The 21619-nt window shown below is 38.5% G+C and overlaps 1 protein-coding gene across 3 annotated transcripts in view; it reads left to right on the top strand.

Annotated features, from left to right (window-relative positions):
• NAV2 (neuron navigator 2) overlaps positions 1-21619 on the top strand; it is a 282686-nt gene that overhangs the window by 254615 nt on the left and 6452 nt on the right. For all 3 annotated transcript variants that reach the window (XM_060765681.2, XM_060765628.2, XM_067462702.1), the window contains 10 exons: positions 156-309; positions 2458-2617; positions 3471-3571; positions 4912-5007; positions 5586-5754; positions 10372-10607; positions 11513-11667; positions 13238-13506; positions 13938-14056; positions 20240-20443. In XM_060765681.2, the coding sequence (XP_060621664.2) occupies positions 156-309; positions 2458-2617; positions 3471-3571; positions 4912-5007; positions 5586-5754; positions 10372-10607; positions 11513-11667; positions 13238-13506; positions 13938-14056; positions 20240-20443 (1663 nt within the window). The remainder of the gene's footprint in view (positions 1-155; positions 310-2457; positions 2618-3470; positions 3572-4911; positions 5008-5585; positions 5755-10371; positions 10608-11512; positions 11668-13237; positions 13507-13937; positions 14057-20239; positions 20444-21619) is intronic.

The raw sequence follows: 21619 nt of genomic DNA, 5'->3' as shown, positions 1-21619 counted from the left end.
TTTTGCCATTCTCTCCCACATAGCGCATAAAAATATTATTGGGACAGGGAAGTAGTACTTTAATTTGTGCTAACTTTCAAAATTTATGCTGTTCAATGCCTTCAGTATCATGGCTCATTATCTTCTCTATTTTTTAAAACAAATTCTGCTCATAGGATTGCAGATTGCATTGACAGTGAAGCAGAAACAGTCATGCAGCTGCGAAATGAGCTCAGAGACAAGGAGATGAAGCTAACTGATATCCGTCTGGAGGCTCTGAGCTCCGCCCACCAACTCGACCAGCTTCGGGAAGCTATGAACAGAATGCAGGTAGGAAAAAAATTGTAGAGATACCACCAACAAAGACATATGCAAAACCTAAAATTATAGTGCCTTTGTCAAGGCGCTTGCCTCCTGTTGGGTTTTTTTTTTTTCATTCCAGAGGAAATACCAAGGAAAGCCCCTTAAGTCATTTAACTTCCCACTAAATTATCACTGAAGTGGACATAACATGTATGCGGTTGTTATTTATTCTTCAGGGCTTTAATTAAATTCTCTTTTGAGGAAATGGGTATTAAAGATCATTCTTATCTCTGTTACTTCTGTTTCATGAATCTGGTTCTTCAGGCATGCATAACCTTGTTGTGATCAATTAGTTTTAGTTGTAAACTTTGTAGCTCGGTTTTCATTCCACATAGCTCTTCAAAGGGGTACCCAAAATGTATTAAAATCATGAAAGTTATATAAAAAGCAGAAACTTCGAAAAACATAAACATGCAATAGAGTAAAACTAAAGTAATCTAAAAGTCAGAACTTAGTGAAATATTTCTCTGTGTACAAACCGCTTCCCCCACTGCCCTCACAAGTAGCAGATTTTTATATACCTCTGCTATATAGTGTGCTTTGAGACTTCCTTAAATTTCACAGGAACTTAATTATGTGTTGAGTACAGTTTTATGCTGTCAACACACCTCTTTTAAAAACCTTTACAAATAATTTAGTAAAGTTGGATAATAAATAGTTGTGTCATACAAATACTATCATATGACACTAGAAAATTTGAACTAAATGATGAACAGATTTTACTGATCTATTTCACATTAAAGATTATCATAAAAAAATATCTTGTGTCCCTTGTTGGCAAGCACACTTCCCAACTTGTTAGGAGATGAGTTTGCTGGCCAAGGTGGAACAGACGCTATGGCACTGAGCTGGGTGTCTCTTTCCTTGAAGCTCATGCACTTGCAGGCACTGGGGGGAAATGCCAATCAAATTCAAGCACTGGCTGGTGGCCAGGATCAAGATGAGTCTAATTTTTCACTCAAATAAAGCACTGGGAGATATAAGCAGCCCACTCAGTGTTGGGAGCTGAATCTCTTCATGAATGTCAGCCCACCCTTCCTGCTAATCAGAATTTTGTTTGGCTTGTTACTTACCTAATTGTTGCAATTTTGTGGGTGTTGTACATGGAATCTGGATCTAGGATTATGGAGTGACAATGCTGATTGGTCCAATAAATTGGCAAGGGGGACTTTGAGGATGTATCTGTTGGGATCGTATCCAGCATTTCGGTGTTGCTGGAGGATCATTATCCTAAGTGGCAGGAGACCCACACCCTGACTTCTGCCCATGTGTACCCTGGGTCTGATTCCCTGGAACACCTAGCTTTGGCTCGTTGACCAACAGGTGGATTGGTCAATACCTGGATCTGGACCTGGATTGATTACAGCTATAATCAATCAAAGATTTTGACCTTTTGACCCCCCACATTATGTATCTAGGGATTGTATATTGATTGAGTACTTGATCCCTTGGACCAGCGATTATGCTTCTCCTGGCCTATTTACTTCTTTATGTTTATTAGTAGGTGGAGTTCCGCACATATTTTGTTTGGTGTGATTTTAATAACTGTTTTTAAATCATGTTTAATATAAATGTTGTTTTTAATATAAATGTTGTTATATTATCAATGTTTAATTTTGAAAGTTTTATGTCTAAATGTTCTTTTGTCTTTATGTTTTAATTTGGTTAGATTAATTTATAGTTATATGTTATTGTCTTGCTATTATCTTTGGGTTTTCACATATATGCACAACATTGAATTTAGCCTTTATAATGTTGGAAACGGTTATGAGTTTCCTTAGGGGAAGAAAAGGGGTATATAAATGTAGTACATAAATAAATAATAAATAAATTCCTAATGAACAGCTGAAAATGATGATGTTAAATCTCCTCTACTTAACTAGTAAAGACAAAGATGATGTAAAAGACAGAAGAAGATCTATCTCTAGAAGTTAGTCAGAGAGAAGCCTTTATGTCTTGATAGTTGAGGTGGTTGGGATACGGCAGTTGAACAAAATAGACCAGCAGGAAGAGAGGCCCTTAGCTCAACATATATGCTTAGAGAAAAATGGAGATAGCTGGAAAGTCTTTTCATTTCCTTCATAAGTTGTTTGCTTCTTTCCCTCCCTAATACAGAGTGAAATCGAGAAACTAAAAGCAGAAAATGATCGGCTGAAGTCTGAAAATCAAGGAAGCTGTAGCAGGGCCCAGTCTCAGGTTTCCATTTCATCCTCTCCACGGCAATCTATGGGTCTCTCTCAGCACAGTCTGAACCTCACAGAGTCAGCTAGTCTTGGTGAGTATGTGAAAGGGCAGTGGGCAGGTTTTGTCTTGTAGCCAGTAATAAATAAAAAATACACAGAAAGCTAATGGGCTAGGTGTGGAAGTGGAAAAGATGGAATAAAACCTTCCATTATAATATCATCTGCTCTGACATACTTTGAAGTATGGCAATCAAGTTATGACTTAGCTACACTGAATCATATTCAGTCATCTAATTGCACTCATTTAATAGATTTTTTTTCAAGACAAACCATTAATTTTTCTGTAAACTCACTTCGTCTCTTCGATATCCACTTCAGGTTCTGAGGCATATATTCACATTTTTATCATTTACATGGATTCACAAAATGATATGTTGATAGAGTTCGCAAAATTAAGCATTCGAAAATCTCAACTATTTTACTTGACAAAAGTAATGTATAAGGAATGCATGTTGAAGTCCCTGAAGTCAAAGCAGGGAAAGAATAATTTTCAGTAGCTGAAAATTTCGTTGCTCTAGTATAACTTATTTTGTTTCCTCGTGGCCAACAAATAAAAAATAATTTATGCAAGACAGGCATACTTCATTTGCATAATGTATCACTGTTTTCAACTTTCCTTGGTGGAGAATTATGATTTTAAGCTCAGACAGAGTACACACAATGCTTCATATATTCACCAAGGGCCCTTCCACACAGCCATATAACCCAGAATATCAAGGTAGAAAACTGGGTTATGCAAGTCCACACTGTCATATATTTCAGTTCAAAGCAGACATTGTGGGATTTTGTAGAGCTGTATGAAAGGGACCCAAGAAAGGTACATCAGAGCTACCCTATCTGGCTCTCTACATGTATCTAAAAGAGTATTTGTGTTTTCCTCCAAAGATATGCTCCTGGATGACTCCAGTGATGTCCCTTCTCGGAAAGAAGGTGGCAGGCATGTTAAAATAATTGTCTGCTTTCGGGATGAAGTTAAATGGAAAGAGGTGAGTTAAAATATGAGACTTTGTTAGGAAAAATAAGATGATCCTCGTAGAGCAGATTAAAATATCCCTGGTGCCTACATAGTAGTTTTATTGGCAAGAAAATTGTGGTTTAATTAGTTGACCATATAGTTTTTTGAGTATAGCCTGTTTGTCCATATATTTTAACCTTTCATTCTGCAAGAAAACAGCCTCAATATCTGAAATGTATGGTATAAGACACCAAATGTTTCCTTTTCCCAGTTACATCTCCTTGGTCACCTTTGGTTTTGGCCTTTTGTAAGAATGTATTTTTGTCTGTGACCGCTTGACCATTTTCCTTCTAGAACAGCAAATGTGGGCAAAGTTTTCAAAAGAAACTGAAAGACAAAGCCGTACTTTCCTAGGTGTTTCCATCCTCCAAAGTTTATTTCTGGCATAGTTCCGGTTAAGATTGTTTCTCTTGTATCGTCTTCCTTTGCTGCTTCTGATGATACTGCTACGATTGCAGATCTAGTCTAGACTCAGTGCCAGCAGCTGTGAATGTCTTAAGTGCTGGGAAGTCCAGACCTGTTTTTGTCTTAAAAATTTGGAATGAATAAAAGAGAAATTAAACTAAATGTGCACAAATCTTTGAGGAACAAGATTTTCATGATCAGTCATGTAGAATTTTAAATATGCCTTGTGGCTTCTTTCCTGTTCCCTCGTTTTAAAGTAACCTAAAAAAAAAGAACATGATCCAAAATGGAGATCAGGTGCAGGGCAATGAGACAAGCACCTGTGTATCAATCAAACTCATGTGCCAGATTTAGGGGAATCGTGCAAAGAAATATTTGCTTCTGATTTACTGCAGCTTGCTTTGGCTACTGACAATCTTTCATATACATTGCAAGGTGCTATAATTACAAACCACACAAATGGGGCACTTTCTGGCAGTGTTGCTGTTTTTCCCCCTGTAAACCATTCTGCAAAATACAGGGGATACATTTTTGCTTTTGTGCAGCACTGTGCAATGCCTTGCACCATCTTATCTGGTGCCTGCAGTTGTGCTTGATCAGGAAAAAAACCTCATAGTTACAGAAGAAATACATGGATGAGATGAACACATATGGGATTTATTGTTATTGTTGTTGTTGTTGTTGTTATTTCTTACCCACCTCTCTTCGCGGTTTGAGACGGGTTACAACATTGCTAAAACACACAATCAAAACACATAAACATTTAAAAACAATATTGTGGGTTTCAGCTCAGATATTTGCTCCACAATGACTGATAGATCATAGTAAAGTATTTTCCGTTGTCTGGAGAGCATAGGCAGTAAGTCTAGCCTTCATTTTACACGTTTTTTCATTTTATTTTTTTAGGATTCTCGGCCCCGCTTGTTTCTCATTGGCTGCATAGGAGTCAGTGGAAAAACCAAATGGGACGTCCTGGATGGAGTTGTTAGAAGGCTTTTTAAGGTAATTAGGGTTATTTTTCCCTCTTATTCGTAACATTTCTTTGAAAGTTGTTGTGATGCTTCTTTTGAAGAATTTAATTTGATTCAGAATTCAAACAACGCTAACAAGCCCTTCTTAGTTTCATTGATAAGCACTATTGACTTTGCTGGCATTGATAGTATCTAAGGACATAATGTTAAAAAGTAAAGTTTAAATGGAGATTTCCCTAGGACTTAGTTTACTTAAACTGTGTCTGCATGCTAAACAATAGCACACGAATATTAAGCAGTGGTTTTTTTCCCATGAGTCCATGTTTATGTGATTAATAATATATATATTAATGAGAGATTGTTATGTATTGTGTGTGGTCTATGTTTTAAATTGTTGTTCTGCTATGATTTTATTATTTGATTGCAACATATCAAAGGAAAACAAAACATCAGTTTGAACTAAAATGGGTAGTGGATTTGGTTTTCTTTTTTCGATTGTATTTTGTCATACAATGTCTTCATCAAGAAGGTAGAAAAAAACACTTGATTGTCTTAAAGACCTGTATTTACTTTCTTTTTATGTACTTATTATCTGTTTTCCCTTCATAGGAATACATCATACATGTAGATCCTGTAAATCAGCTGGGGTTGAATTCAGACAGTGTCCTGGGATACAGCATTGGGGAAATCATTCGCACAAATGGCTCAGAAACACCTGAGCTTCTGCCCTGTGGCTATCTAGTTGGTGAAAACAACACTATCTCTGTGACTATCAAAGGTAAATTATAGGTGATCTGTTTATTCCACCATCTTGCAATTGCATGTCTTATGATGCTTCAGCATTAAAAGAAACTCAGAGAAACAAAACAATGTTTAATGAACTTTCTTCCTTTCTATTTTTTATCTTTTTAAGTTACATATTATTATTGGTAAGCAGTTTGAAATGCAGCCACATTCCTGCCTAATATGTTCCCCATTGAGAACATTTGGTTGGCTTGAACCACTGTAGATAACGGAGTCTGTACATAGAGTATTCAGCTTCCCCCTTCCATCCCAAAAAACGCCATTTTTGGAATCAGCAGCTCAAATATACTGAGAAGGAAGTCTAACCTTTGAGGCACAAAAATTTATGTTGACCAATGCATTTGCTTTATAAACAAGCATCTTGGTATCTCTGTGAATGTCCCAATCCTCAAACTATGCTTCATTTGAAAGAATGCTGTGCTCACAGAGCTCAGACAGTGTTGTATTTCAGCATCAATGTTGAGCTTTATGAAGAGATAGCTGCCAAGGTAGCGGAAATGCTCAACATTTTCTAGCATTGCACCATTAAGCTGTATTGCTGGCATTTCAGACAGATTGGTTTGTGCCTGTTGGTCGAACATTTTGGGGTTTTTTTATGCTAAGTGAAAGGCCAAGATTTTCATTTGCTTCTGTGAAGGTGTTTAAAGTGGCTTGTTGGTTTTCCTCGGAATGACCACAGATTACATTATCATCAGCAAATTCTTCAGATCTCAAGTTAGAACGACTGAATCCATATCTACATCCACATCCATAGGCCAGTCCATAACTAGGGAATTCCAGATTTCACAGTCCTACCTCTGTCACCACTTGCCATCGGACTTTTGTTGGTTTTGGATTGCTTGAAAGATGTTTGTGCATGAATTTGTTTTATGTATGAGGATTGGTGCACAGCAACCAACACTCAGTCTTCAAAGAAAAAGGTTCTAATCTAATTGCATGAATATCATGATGATCTGTTGCAGCTTTCATCTTATTTGTTGCAGCCTTCACCTGCCTTCACAGCCATTGTAATGCGTGCCATGATATTATCAGCCTGTTGTGTCATTTACGACTTTCTTGGATAGTTTCTTGTCTGGTTCCGCCCCTGTGACATTGTTGCAATGGGTGACCCTGCTTGGAGTATACGACTCCCGACAAGTAACAATCCAACAGGGGACAAGAAAATTAAATATATCTATATCAATCAAGTTTGTGGGATTAACATAACTCAAAAACCACTGGGCAAATGGACACGAAATTTGGACACAATACTGCTATCAGGCCAACGAGTGACCATCACTCATAAAACACTGAAAAACACAGTGGAAGAGACTTAAAAGGCCCCCCAAAATACATTACAATGCATGCACAAAACCACATATAAACAAATATACACACATATATATGCACACCAAACACATATACACAGATGACTAGTTGTGTGTGTGTGTGTGTGTGTGTGTGCATATACATATACACATACACATACACTTATAGATATGTTAGAGCAGTCGTTCTCAACCTGTGTGTCCCAAGGGGTTTTGGTCTACAACTCCCAGAAATCCCAGCCAGTTTACCAGCTGTTAGGATTTCTGGGAGTTGAAGGCCAAAACATCTGGAGACCCACAAGTTGAGCACCACTGTGTTAGAACCTTTTTGTGGGACTTGAGGCCAACTTTATATATGATTGGCCAGTTTTGAGGCCTTTATTGATATTTTGAAAATTTGGAAACCCTAATAGATGGTGAATTGCAGTATTGTATGAGTGGATTCCTACCTAAAATAATAGAATCTTAGAGTTAGAAGAATGGATAATCTTGCCATGTAGAAATAACACAACTACAGCATTCCTGAAAGATATCTAAATAATCTTTAATTGAAAACCTCCAGAGATGGAAAGTTTACCAGTCTTTGAGGCAGTCTGTTCCACTTGCAAACAGTAATTACAGTAACACACGTTATTCTTAAAGTTTAGGTGGCATCTATTTTCTCACAATTTGAATCCATTGGTTCATATTCTTATCTTTCTCCATCTTCTGCATGACACCCATTCATATATTTGAAGATAGCTATCATGTCACATCTCAATTGTCTTTTCTACAAGCTAAACATGCCCAAATCCCCAAGTCTTTCCTCATAAGTGTTGGTTTCCTGACCTCTGATTATTTTGGCTACCCTTCTCTGGGCACATTCCAGATTGTCAATATCTTACTCCATTGATTGGATTCTCAAATGACTGACTGTGGGAGAGCCAACCATGTTCAACAAATGGAAAGGAAATGTTCACTTTTCTGGTTCTGCCTCATTACTGACTGAATATCAGAATGTTTTTCTTGAACTCACTGCCTTCTATAGCACCTGGTGCTATTTAAGAGTATGTAGGATCTAAAACAAAAACCCCATGCAAAGCTCATTCTCGACTTTAAGACTCAGCATATGACACAGATATTATTCTAAGACAGAAGCCCTCTTTCAGTCATTTTGTGGTGAGTTGATAAAACATTTACACCTTCCAGATATACAGCTGTTCATACAAAGGTCTAATCTTGATTCCTAGTAATATGGGCATTTTCATGTAATCTCTCAACTCGCATTCCATCTGCTTGCATTTTAAAATTGTTAGCTTTGTTTTCGGAATCAGTCAGCTGTGCTTGCTGACACTGCAGAAGTGTTCTCCTGTGGAAGTGCCTTTGCCAGAAAAGGTATTGCTGGCTTTAAATGCACATTTAATTGTTGAGCGGTGATTGCTATGTAGCCAAAATGCTGCTAGTAAAAAGCTGCATACTTAACACATCACTAAGGTTTGCAGAAATACAAATGAACATTTTTAAAAGACACCTTAAGGAACCAAAAACTCACCATGATGTGTACCATGGCAATTTATGTTTCACTTGGGGAAAAATCAGAAAAGGGTCACTGGAATAGCATAGAATTTCTGACTAACTAGAATAGGCTGTTGGGAATTGTGGGAGTTGAAGCCCAAAACACATGGAGGGCCGAAGTTTGCCCATGCCTGAGCTAAAATTTAAACAGGAGCACTCGGCTGCAGCATTTTGTTGCAGACTCCACTTTTTCTGTTGCAGTTAATTTAAAGAGTGAATTGTGTTAGCACTGAATTTAGGAAAGTAACTCATGGGCTACATTATGTGACAATTATTTTTGATTAGCCTTAAAAACTCTCTCAAATGATCCACAAAGCAATATTTTGGAATTAAGTATTCAACATTTGCTTTTTTCACCATAAATGTAACAACTTTACTGATTATTCGCTATATAAAAGCCCTATCATTTGCTTTTACTATCACAGTAAAAGGTATATTGTCTGTGACAACATTAAGCAATAACACAGGTATGGGCAAACATTGGCTCTCCAGATGTTTTGGACTTCAAGTCCCATAATTCCTAACAGCCAATAAGCTGGCTGGGATTTCTGGGAGTTGGAAGTCCAAAACAAAAGGGGGGGGGCAAAATTTGCCCATGCCTGCTCTAACATGTTATTGCCAGTCTCTGATTCAGTTTAGTATTTCAGAAAGGACAAAACTATCTTGTTTGTTGATGGGATAATGGTCAATGTTAGCATAGCGGGAAATGCGCATAAACAGTAGTTGAATATATTTACACGATAATCATGCACAGTCTAGCAGCATGAAAATGAGGTTTTGCAGCTAGCATAGTCAACATGCATAGCCTCCAAGTGAAGTTGGGGTGAGTGCAAATGACCTCAGCAGCATACTTAGATATTTAAACACATGGTCCAGCATTCTCAGTTGCCTATGAGGAGCCCACAGTAAAGGGGTGAGCATAATTGCCAGTCTACATACATATGTCCCACTTGGGGACATCATTGGAACAATGTGAAACTAATGCCTGTGTCCAGATTTGATCAATATATAGCATATCTTTTGTCAATATTCTCTATGTCTGTATGTAAATTTTCATATTTACCAGTCATCTTGCAATATCTGTAAAAAAAAAATGAACACTCTTACATTTCTGAACTATTCATTGGACCCAAATTGAAGACATTCTTTATATGTCAAAGCAAGCAGAAAATGTATTACTTACATAGTGTTCCAGATAATAATTCTCTGGCCATCAAATCACCACTTCTGCTAAGTACTTGCTAGCAAACTTGATATAGAAGAGAAATCTGTGTATTTTATCTCCTTTCTTCCACTCCACTTCAAGTAGAAGGCAAACTTTGTGAGAGGAGGAAAGATTTATTTCTTCTTTTTAGCAGAGAGTGAGTTTTTTGTTTTAAGGAACAATACTTCAATACTTACAACCACTTTGACAAGGCTTGTGATGGGGAAATTCAGAGTTTGCCCTGATTTCAAGATTATGTCTTATTGATTTTCTTTCATTGAAGGCTATAATAACTCCTTTGAAATGTTTTGCTTAATAAAAATGTTACAAACCATGCACATCAAATGCATTTGCTTTGTAATTATTTTGTCTCCTCTTAGGCATGTTATTGTTGCTCCCATGTTCCATAGCTATGGAAGTTCCTGGTGTTTAAAAACCTTAAAACATTGAAATTACAATCCTTAACATTGTTCAAAGATACCTTCAAATAGTTTTAGTAATACATGTGGTCTTTTTATTTATCCAGGTATCACAGAAAATAGTTTGGACTGCCTGGTGTTTGAATCTCTGATCCCAAAGCCTATATTACAGCGTTACGTGTCACTGTTGGTGGAACATAGGAGAATCATTTTGTCTGGTCCGAGTGGCACAGGAAAGACATACTTAGCCAATCGTCTGTCAGAGTATATGGTACTTAGAGAAGGCAGGGAGCTGGCTGATGGTGCTATTGCAACTTTTAATGTGGATCACAAGTCTAGTAAGGTAAGAATACCAAAATCAAATGCTGTTTAAACTGGGTTGCTGTGAATTATTCGGGCTGTCTAGCCATGTTCCAGAAGCATTCTCTCCTGATGTTTCACCCACATCTATGGCAGGCATCCTCAGAGGGTGTGAGGTTTGTTGGAAGCAAGACAAGTGGGGTTTATATATCCGTAAAATGTCCAGGGTGGGAGAAAGAACTCTTGTCTGTTTGAGGCAAATATGAATGTTGCAATTGATCATCTTTGAATAGCCTTGCAGCTTCAGGGCTTGGCTGCTTCCTGCCAAGAGTTTAGAATTAAAAAAACTCTAAAACCAGGACAGTAAATTAAGAAGAAATGCTAGCACATTCTTCAAGCAAGGCCTTCTTATTCTTTGACCTGGCCAGGGGATGTGGGGGGCTACATTTTGCTTGAAGAGTGTGCTGGAAATTCTGCTCATGTGACCTAAAGCAAACCTATTGTCAAAGAGAAGTGCCATCTGGTGAGAAACGAATGCCACTTGATTACTAGTCATTTGGAGACTCCGTCACTGTTTTTTGTAAGACTACATTTGTCTCCACAAAGTCTACAACAAAGTCCCTGGAGCTGACAGACTTGTCATTCTGGCATTTAGTTGCTGCTTTGTGTGCTCCTTGCTCCATTTCCTCTTCAGAAACCATACCTCATTCAGTAATTTGGTCAAAGTAGGCCTGAAGATACAGTCTCATTCTTGAAAATCATTACATGGGGAACAACAGTCATTTTTAAAAAACAAGATACCAAGTTTGCCTCAGCTGTAATTTTAAATTCTATTCAAATTTGTATTTATTATGTCTTTGTGGTTTACTATGACTGTTCTCATATCCCCTGGAATCTACTAAAGAATTAACTGAAAGCCAATTTCTCTCTTTCTCACCTACATCACAGGAACTCCGTCAATATCTTTCCCACCTCGCTGACCAATGCAATAGTGAAAACAATGCTGTGGACATGCCTTTGGTGATCATCTTGGACAATTTGCATCACGTTAGCTCCCTGGGAGAGATCTTCAATGGTCTTTTGAACTGCAAGTACCACAAATGGTAATAAACATGTTATATTCCAAATTACATTATCTAGATCTGTCCCAATGAAATGACTGTGAAAAGTTAGACATGACTTTTGTCCCATGGTTGTTGATTTGTTTTTACAGAATTATTGTAATTTGCAAATTCATTCACAACAAGCATAATAAAATTAAGCAACTGAACAACCTAACAAATGGGATGCAATCACATATAACAGTTCATCAATAAAAAGGTGTCACATTTATTTATTTATTTGCCCTATTTATACCCTGCCTTTCTCAACCCCGAAGGGAGATTACATGATGGCAGCTTACATGATGGCAATTACATGAAGCTTACATGAAGGCAGCTTACATGATGGAAATTTTCAATGCCTTTGAGTGACATAAAATCCCAATGAACATTAAAATTACAATCAATAAATATTAAACATTTAAAAACATTACGTTCATTATTAAAACCATGCCATCCATAATCACATTTTATATTTCAGTTTTAGTATCTTTCCAAAAGGCCAGTTGATGAGAAGATGAGTGTGCAAAAGAGGCTACACATTTGTTGAGTCTATGAAGGGACTCAATTTGACCCTTTAGCTGCCCCTATGGCATGTGGCAATTTCTCCATAAGAAACGAGTCCCATGTTTTTGCCCACCAATCAACCATGGATAAATTGCCTCCATTCCAATTAAACAATTTTAACCTTCCTTCAAATACAAACTTATTTAGAATACATTTGAGAAGCCTTTGTTTAGACATAATGGAACTGGTGTAGCAGTAAAAATATTATCTTGCCATTATATACTAGAGCAGTGGTTCTCAACCTGTGTGTCCCCAGATGTTTTGGCCTTCAACTCCCAGAATTCCTAGTAACTAGTAAACTGACTGGGATTTCTGGAAGTTGTAGGCTGAAACACCTGGGAACCCACAGGTTGAGAACCACTGTACTAGAGGATTTGGGAGCACTACCACCATATGTAGGGCAAATTAACACTCTGCTGTGGTACCTTTTGCCATTTTGGGTCTAATTTCTCAAATTCCCTGCTTGCCTAGCAATCTCACCTGATCCCCTCACTCTTCCATAGCTCTAGATCTGGGGACCCACAGGTTGACAACCACTGCTGTGGATGAAGAATTCCTCCAATAAAACTCATTCCCTTCACAGTTTCTATACTTTTTTCAACCTTCTGTGTGAAAAGTGGATAATCTCTTGTGAAACATTTCATCATTTCACAAACTTCCATGCACTTTAAAGAGACGGGTGCCTTTAGTGAATACAAATTAGATCTCTAAATGAGATTGGAAGATTATATATTTTGGCGAGTAAAAGCTATAATCATTTTGACTGTGGGATATGTTTTTACTGTTTATTGTTGGTTTTTACGGGCATTGAATTCTTTCCGGAGCCATAAGCTGCCTTGAGTCCCCTTGGGTGAGAAAAGTGGGGTAAAAATGAGATAAATAAATAAACTCAGCTACTATTGAAATGGGTTAACTACATTCATTCACATCTCAGTGGTCGCGAGGAAAAGGCTAAATGTTCTCTCTCTTGGCTTTTTTAAAAAACTTACAAATTGGTTTCCTCTAGTCCCTATATTATTGGAACAATGAACCAGGCAACATCCTCGACACCCAACCTTCAGCTCCATCACAACTTCAGATGGGTTCTGTGCGCCAACCACACTGAGCCAGTCAAGGGGTTTCTTGGTCGTTTCTTGAGAAGGAAGCTCCTTGAAACAGAAATTGGTGGCCGGATGAGAAATGCAGAATTGGTCAAGATCATCGATTGGATCCCTAAAGTCTGGCAACATCTCAACAAGTTCTTGGAGGCTCATAGTTCTTCGGACGTTACTATTGGTAAGAACTCAGGATTATTTCTCAGACAGTACTCTGTAGAGTCGTCAATTTCTTCAGGTCTGCAGAAGATCTTGGGCATTTTTTTTCTTTCATGGCATACTGCATGGAATTGGTCAAAACATTTAAAGTGAGCTTCTCGGGCAGCCTCTGGGTTATTGAAATAACTCATTTTAAAATGCATTTCCACTCCAAGCTGCCACGGTCACTTTATACACATGTGTCTCTTTACTGTTAAATGGTATTAACTGGTTCCTTTGTTGTGGACTCACATGTTCTCTGATAAGAGTTTCTTTCTCCTGTCTCTCTTTCTTTTTTCATTTCCTCCTCCCCTTTTCATTCCATACTTGATGTTGTGCTTAAAATGACTGCCATAAGCTGCACTCACCACATATATTCTGTGGGTAATTTTCTTCTTTTTCTTCTTCTTGTAGGTCCACGGCTCTTTCTCTCATGCCCTATAGATGTGGATGGTTCTAGGGTTTGGTTTACTGACCTTTGGAACTACTCAATCATTCCCTATCTTCTTGAGGCTGTCAGAGAAGGGCTACAGGTGAGGTTATTTGGGCCTGAAATGAGTTTAAAAATCCATGCTCAATCAGATGAAATGCCTAATTGTGCCAACATTCTAAAAGTTAAAGCCTCAAAGACTGGCTCTACACCAAGATGGGCTTTTTTCCTTGCACAAAAAACTATTTATTGCTTCTACTTATTGTGCATCTGAAAGATAACCAGTTCATATACACACTGTTGGTGCTGGATTAGAGCGGAAAGTAAATCTAAGTGGGCAATTTAAGTAGATTGATCCTTGCTTCACTCTGAGAAGTATGGAGAAATTTAAGCTGGAAATCCAAACTCAGTACCAACAAACAATTTAATTTTTTGTATCAGGAGCGACTTGAGAAACTGCAAGCCCCTGGTGGCTCAATGGGTTAAACCCTTGTGCTGGCAGGACTGCTGACCGACAGGTCAGTGCTTCGAATCCAGGGAGAGCAGGTTGAGCTCCCTCTGTCAGTTCTAGCTCCCCATGCGGGGACATGAGAGAAGCCTCCCATAAGGATGGTAAAACATCAAACATCCAGGCATCCCCTGGGCAATTATCTCACACCAGACGCGACTTGCAAACAATATGATGATCTTGACACAATAAAGTGTTTTGAAAAGGTGCACATACTTCCCAAGACTGGTATAGAGCAGCTTGTTTGAATCTGTTTTCTTTTCTGATCTAGTGGAGTCTGGGTGAAATACCTCCTCCAAGTACATTCCTCAGTAACAGTAAAATATTTTCTTTTTGAATAAAAATTATCTTTGGCATAAGTTCCCATCTTAGCAACACTGCCTTCCACACCCATGCATTCATGTGTAACAAATCATCTGGGTATGTAATAGTGTAATGAAATGAACCACCCCTTTCTCTAAGTGTTTTGGTGACCCCAAGGGCACCGCATCATTGGAAGAGAACAGAGTTGTTTTTGCCATGAAAGCTTTTCCTGAAAGAAATAGATTGTAATATCTCTCCCTTGCTACATTTTTATTTTTGTGAAAATATGGTGGTTAGAGGTACAAAATATTTTTTCGCCTCTACTTTTGATATTAGTCAAAAGCTCCTAAAAAGAAAATATCTGCTTTAAGTAAATAAATGTCTCCACGCCTGGTTCCTGGCAATCCCATAGTAATAGAGGGTGTTTCAAAATGGGTGGATATTTTAGTTTGGGTTTTTTGCTGTGGCTGCTTCCATCTTGTGGCAAGTATCAGATATAACACCCTAGGGTAAAGGCAGAATGGCGCAGTTCCAGTTTAGGTGAGGGAAACTCCTGTTGTTGTTTTATACTTCGGGTTATCACAGGCCGATGTAAAAATGTAGAATAAAAATCAAGAACTGGGAAGCCCTGGTGCTCAAGTATTGTAACTGGAGGTCAGCTGTTTCCAACAGCACAATGGATTTTGAAGAGGCATGAATACAGGATGAAAGTGGGAAACGTGCTGAGAGGAAGACACCTCAAAACAAACCTTCCATCTGGAAATCGATGTCCTTGTAGATCATGCAGATCTAGAATAGGTTTTCACAGACAGTTACTGATTCACTGCCAAAACTCGACCTCTGGAAGACAATCATGCTTGGCCAAGAGTATCCATGATAATGATGATGTGTGTATGAAATTAATTGTTAATTGCTCAGGGTCAGGAAGCTTGTGAAAGAAAATACATGTCAATATTTCTGAATACACAGAATTATAGAATCATAGAGTTGAAAGAAACCTCATGAGCCATCCAGTGAAATCTCCTGCCAAGAAGCAGGCAAATTGCATTCAAAGCACCCCTGACATACGGCCATCCAGCCTCCAAAGAAGGAGCCTCCACCACTGTGGTCTCACTCCAAAAAGATGACAATGCTTGGAGTGAGACCAGAGTGCAGATGGATTGACTCAATCAAGGAAGTTACAACCCTGAATTTAGAACATCTAAAGAGGATAGTTGATGAGGGTCTCTCATTCATGAGGTCACCATGAGTCAACTTTAACAACAGATAACAGCATCCTGCATGCTTAGTGTGCATACCATCCAAGTTTAGCTTTTAAGTGTGACATGGCTTCAAGGGACAAGGATCTTCAACTTGCTTCACTTGAGAAATGCATATCTTGGCCTTGATGTTAAAAAGCTCAGTTCACCAGAGGGTTTTTTTGCCCATGATAGTTCAGATAAATTAGGAATGCTGAAAAATACAGCTGTTATGCCATCTGTTATTCATTTCACTGTGGTTGGCTCAGAGATGTTTTCAGCAACCATGAGAGAGAAGCGGTTGCTTTTTTTAGGACAAAAAGAGAAAGATTTAAGATAACTACCCACATACGTTTGGTAATAGAGTTTTAAAAAGAGAAGATGAATTTCTCAGATTCAGTCTCAGACCCTTTTATGTGTAAATATTTTTTACACCAGTCTTTGACAAAGAAGAATCCCAGAGCATCTTAGAAACTTCAGTAATAAGGCTGGATTACAGAAGACACAAGAAACAGAAGGCAAAAGGAACAGGTGCAGAGGGAAGAGGAAGAAGAGAAAAACAAAACAAACTGAGGCCCCTTCTACACTGCCATATAAAATCCATATTATCTGCTTTGAACTGGATTATATGGCAGTCTATACTCATATAATTCAGTTCAAAGCAAATAATATGGATTATCTGATTTGATCATCTGGCAGTGTAGAGTGGGCTTCTGGCATTCATTCTTAAGGTTATAGCATTTACCCGCATAGCTTACCCTTTCTCAACATGATGGTTTCTAGATGTATTAGATACAACGTCTGTAATCTCCAGCCAATATGGGGAGAGTATCTGACATGTAATAAAAAGTTGGAGAATCTAAATTCCCTTACTTCTCTCTGTCTCCAGCACCAATTTCTGACTACCTAATGAGGCATGTAGAAGTTTCCCGCAATTTCACTGATGAGTTCTTGTGTTCTAACCTTTGATTGGCAACTTTTCTCAGAACCCATTTGCTCTGCTGTCAGAATGAAATGTAAATTATGCTAAGGAAGCAGTAGTAGTGAAGTGAATCCACTTAACACATTGGTTTGGATGCATTCTGTGTCTTTCCCTCCCCCTTTGTAAAACGTTTAGCCCAATTTATTTAAATAATTTTAGGAAAGAATCTATGCTTTAGACTGCTACCATTTGTACCTAGATCTAAACAGATGATTGTGTGTCTCTTCATCCCCCCCCCCCCCCAAAAAAAAAGTCATTTCTCAAGCTAGAGGTTTTGACTAACCCTTCACTCACATGTTAAGCCTTATTTCAAACTCAGGAAATTTCATAAATATGAACAACTTAAGATTTTGCTGTTCAAAGGGAAGATGTTAAAGATTTCCACACTGGAAATACCCACAAATCTCCCTTTGGATCACATGTTGTTATTCTAATGGTGACATTTCCTGTCACGAGTCCACTTTATGTTTGTGTGTGTCTTTTGTTGGAGCATCCGGTGGTGCAAGGGGTTAAACCACTGAGCTGCTGAATTTGCTAACCGAAAGGTTGCAGGTTTGAATCCTGCTGTTAGCCCCAGCTTCTGCCAGCTTAGCAGTTTGAAAACATGCAAATGTGAATAGATCAATAGGTACCGCTTCTGCAGGAAGGTAACAGCACTCCATGCAGTCATGCCAGCCACATGACCTTGGAGGTGTCTATGGACAACGCCGGCTCTTCAGCTTAGAAATGAAAATGAGCACCAACCCCTAGAGTTGGACACGGCTAGACTTAATGTCAGGAAGAACCTTTACCTTTAACCTTCTGTCTTTTGTTGTTGTCACAGTGTTTGGTATTCATACCTGTCTTTTGCAATATTCTAAAGGGAAAGAACAGTGCGTTTCCTTGATTTGTTTTTCTGCTATTAGATGGTTTTCCAAATAGGAGTTAAAAATATTTTTCCAGGTTGTGTTTACAAGTACACAATACCTTAGCCAGCAAAACTGCACAGGGGCATTTTTATTTGTGATTAAAGGTAAAGGTTTCCCCTTGACATTAAGTCTAGTTGCATATGACTCTGGGGGGCAGTGCTCATCTCCATTTCTAATCCAAAGAGCCGGCATTGTCCGTAGACACCTCCAAGATGACTGGCATGACTGAATGAAGTGGCGTTACCTTCCCGCCAGGGCGGAGCTATTCACATTTGCATGTTTTCGAACTGCTAGGTTGGCAGAAACTGTGGCTGACAGTAGGAGCTCACCTTGTCTCGCAGATTTGAACCGCCGAATTTCCAGTCAGCACGTTCAGTAGCTCAGTGGTTTAACCTGTTGCATCACCGTGGCCCTTTATTTTGTGATTAACTACAATGTATACACTGACATTAGGAAATAATCATACTAAATACCCCCAAAGAATTTAGTCTGGTTTCTTACACAGTTACAACACGCGTCAGAATCTGAGTGATTAGAACATCTGCTTTTGTAGCTAAGATTTATTAATTGGCATGATTGAAACTAAAATCTGGAAAAGATATCTGATTTGTGGTCTCGACTAAAATAAATCAATTGAATCAATGGGATTTGCCTAAATGTTGACTCACTGTTTTATCCAGGGGGCTTCCTCTGGTTAGATTGAGTAGGATTGCTGCTGACATTCTAAGAACTAGTCACCCCAAAGTAACATTTTCCAAGCTCTTGTTGAAAAGAAAATAGAAGTAATGGAGTTCTTGAATTTTACTTGCATCCAGTTATTTTTTTTCTAAAAAATTAAAATAAAACAGCTATACATTTTGTTCTTTATTGTTTAACATGTTAGTCATGAGGATGTTCTCTTAAGTATTAAGACTATTCAGTTAGCCTTAGGTATCTGGAGAGGATGGGTCCCAGGACCCCCACAGACATGTCTTGAAGACATTAACATCCCTCCTTTCTTCCATTTTCTTCTTCCTCTTACTTTCTGTTTGAATGTTTGGTCCAACGGCAGTGCAGAATTCATACATAGCAGGGGAATTGAGATTAATTTTAAGTAGAAGACAAAATTCATTTGATTTTTTTCCTGGAGATAAAATGTTATTGGCAACTTATCTTTTGTTTCTGAAGAGAATTTGTATCTATCATGTAATGATTGTAAAGGGTTTTACCACCATGGTTTTGGTTGGCACTGAAATAGTGTGTCAAGAGAATTAATGATGTGTCAGAGCAGAAGGGACAACAGATGAACTGTAATCCCTCCAAAGGACAGCCACATAAAACCCTGTAACAAGGATGAAAAAATGGATATTTATTTCATCTGGAAGGCACACCTAAAACTTTCTGTTACAGGGATGAAAGAGTGAATGTTTACTTTCAACTTGAAAGCAATTAAATTTTTTCCAGCTTTCATCTTGTTGAAAAGATTTTGTCTAAGTGTATAAATGGGTATTCACAAAAACCTTGGCTCCACAGAAATGGACTATTTGCGGTGTATTACTGAGCTGCAATCAGATCAAAACGCTACTTGAAAGCGATGGAGGGACATGCGAGTCTGAAGCCGGAGTCTAAAATGTGCTGAGTCACCTCTTCCTTGGTGCCTAGAACCAGAGAGCGATGCCAAGCACTGATGTTGGTTTTTGATAGCATTAAAATCAAATTTGGAAGCAGACAATTTAGATAGAATTGTGTCTTGTTTAGTCTAAAAAATAAAATGATCAGAGAAGCTTCTTATCTCTGCTATCATTACGATTTTTCCTGGTATGACATCCTCAAAAAAGAGGACCGACCTTCTCTGTTCCCCTCCCTTTACATGATTCTCAGATAAATACTTTGTTCTGTACTGGTCTGTTGGAGCTAACAAGCTGTTTTAAAAAATGAAATCTTACTCTTCTGCTTTGGGAACCATCTACATGAATGTTTGCTGACTTTTTATTTCATTAGTTGTTAGACATCCTGCTTTTTGAGGAATAACTTCATGCAATTGATGAAATGGGCTGCTATATCCAAAAGCATATGCCAAATATTTGTTAAGCTTCTAAGGTTCCTTATGTTTTTCATCAACATATTTGTTTATTCATTTCTTCTCCACTTTCCATCATATTACTCAAGATTACATTCATAGGGGTTCTCAAGCAATCCCCTGTCCTTATCCTAGAAGTCTAAAACCTACATCAAGGCTGCCCTATATGTCCTCAAACCACATATGGTGTTTCAATACAATGCCTCCAGTGCCAGAAAACAAATGAATTTAAAATCATCTTTTAAAGTTGAGATCTCTTCTCCCCCCCCCCCCCCCCCTTGCTTGCAGTTGTACGGAAGAAGAGCTCCCTGGGAAGACCCTGCCAAATGGGTAATGGAGACATACCCATGGGCCGCCACCCCACAACACCACGAATGGCCTCCTCTGCTCCAGCTGCGGCCAGAAGATGTTGGATTTGATGGTTATTCTATGCCCCGGGAAGGTTCAACCAGCAAACAAGTTCCTCCCAGTGATGCTGAAGGAGATCCTCTGGTGAGATTTGTCTGCTAAATACTGTTATTTGCAAAGAGTTTGAAATATACTGTCAAATCTTATGATGACTGGAGGTCAATTTTCAGTGGTAGTATTTGAAGTGTACACATACGTGTACTTTGTGGTACAAAGTCCTCTATGTAGTCTATGGTAGTTATTTAGAATTATGATGATCATATAATAGGAGGTGTTTAGCTCTCAGCTCACATTCTTTCAGTGTGGTTGCATGTTCCTAAATCTTTGAGCATGCAGTATGGCAAATATTTCTATTCTGCATATGTGTGCTAAAAGAATGAAGATGGACAGTTAGTAGTTAGAGTAGCAGTGTGTTCTGTGGACCTTATGGTTTAGTGACGTTACTTTAATGCTGAATTTATTGGGTGTTTTGATTGCTTTTACTACTTTTGTTGTTGTGCACCAACTTGTGCTCTACTTAGGCTCTATCGTTTAGACCAGGAATTCTCAAACTTTTAAAGCCATGGAGACCTTTTTGAAACATAATTTTCTCATGGAGCCCAATAATGTTTTTATATTATATTATGTATATATATCAGGCACTGGCAAACTTTTTGATGCATTTTGTTTTTAAAATCGACAGACAGGCCAGGCCAGTGGTAAATGGATAGAGAGTATTTGTGTGAACTAATGGTGGGGGGGGGGGGGGGGGGGGGGGAGAACAAATTCCTATGCACATATCTTGTTTCTGGTGCAAAAAAGGAAAGAAAGAACAATACAATATTTAAAACGAGGAATCATTTTAACCAACATAAACTTAACAGTATATCAGTAGAAGACCCCTGTGGCCGTCCAGTCCAGCCCCCTTCTGCCATGCAGGAAAAGCAGAATCAAAGCACCCCTAACAGATGGCCACCCAGCCTTTGTGATGAGGAGGAGAAGAAGTAGTTGTAGTGAGGGAGGCGCAGAGAAAATACTGTTGGGGGCCGGGGAGAAAGGGAGGAGTAGGAGAGAAGAGGGAAAACTTGGAGGGGACGGAAGAGGAGGGAACCATGGAGCACACTTTGAGAACTGCTGCTTTAGACTAACAACTATGTGAGGATCAGGAACGGCACATACCCTTCATCAGTACATCATCAGTGATTTTTGAAATTTATTTTTAATCATTCAAAATGCAAACTGCAACTTCTCAAAAGTGTTAAAGAGGTTATCTTTGCCATG

The sequence above is a fragment of the Anolis sagrei genome, chromosome 1 (genome assembly GCF_037176765.1).
Source record: "Anolis sagrei isolate rAnoSag1 chromosome 1, rAnoSag1.mat, whole genome shotgun sequence".
NCBI lineage: Eukaryota > Metazoa > Chordata > Lepidosauria > Squamata > Dactyloidae > Anolis > Anolis sagrei.
Note: the sequence above shows the minus strand (reverse complement) of the source record. Positions and strands in the feature narration are given on the sequence as shown.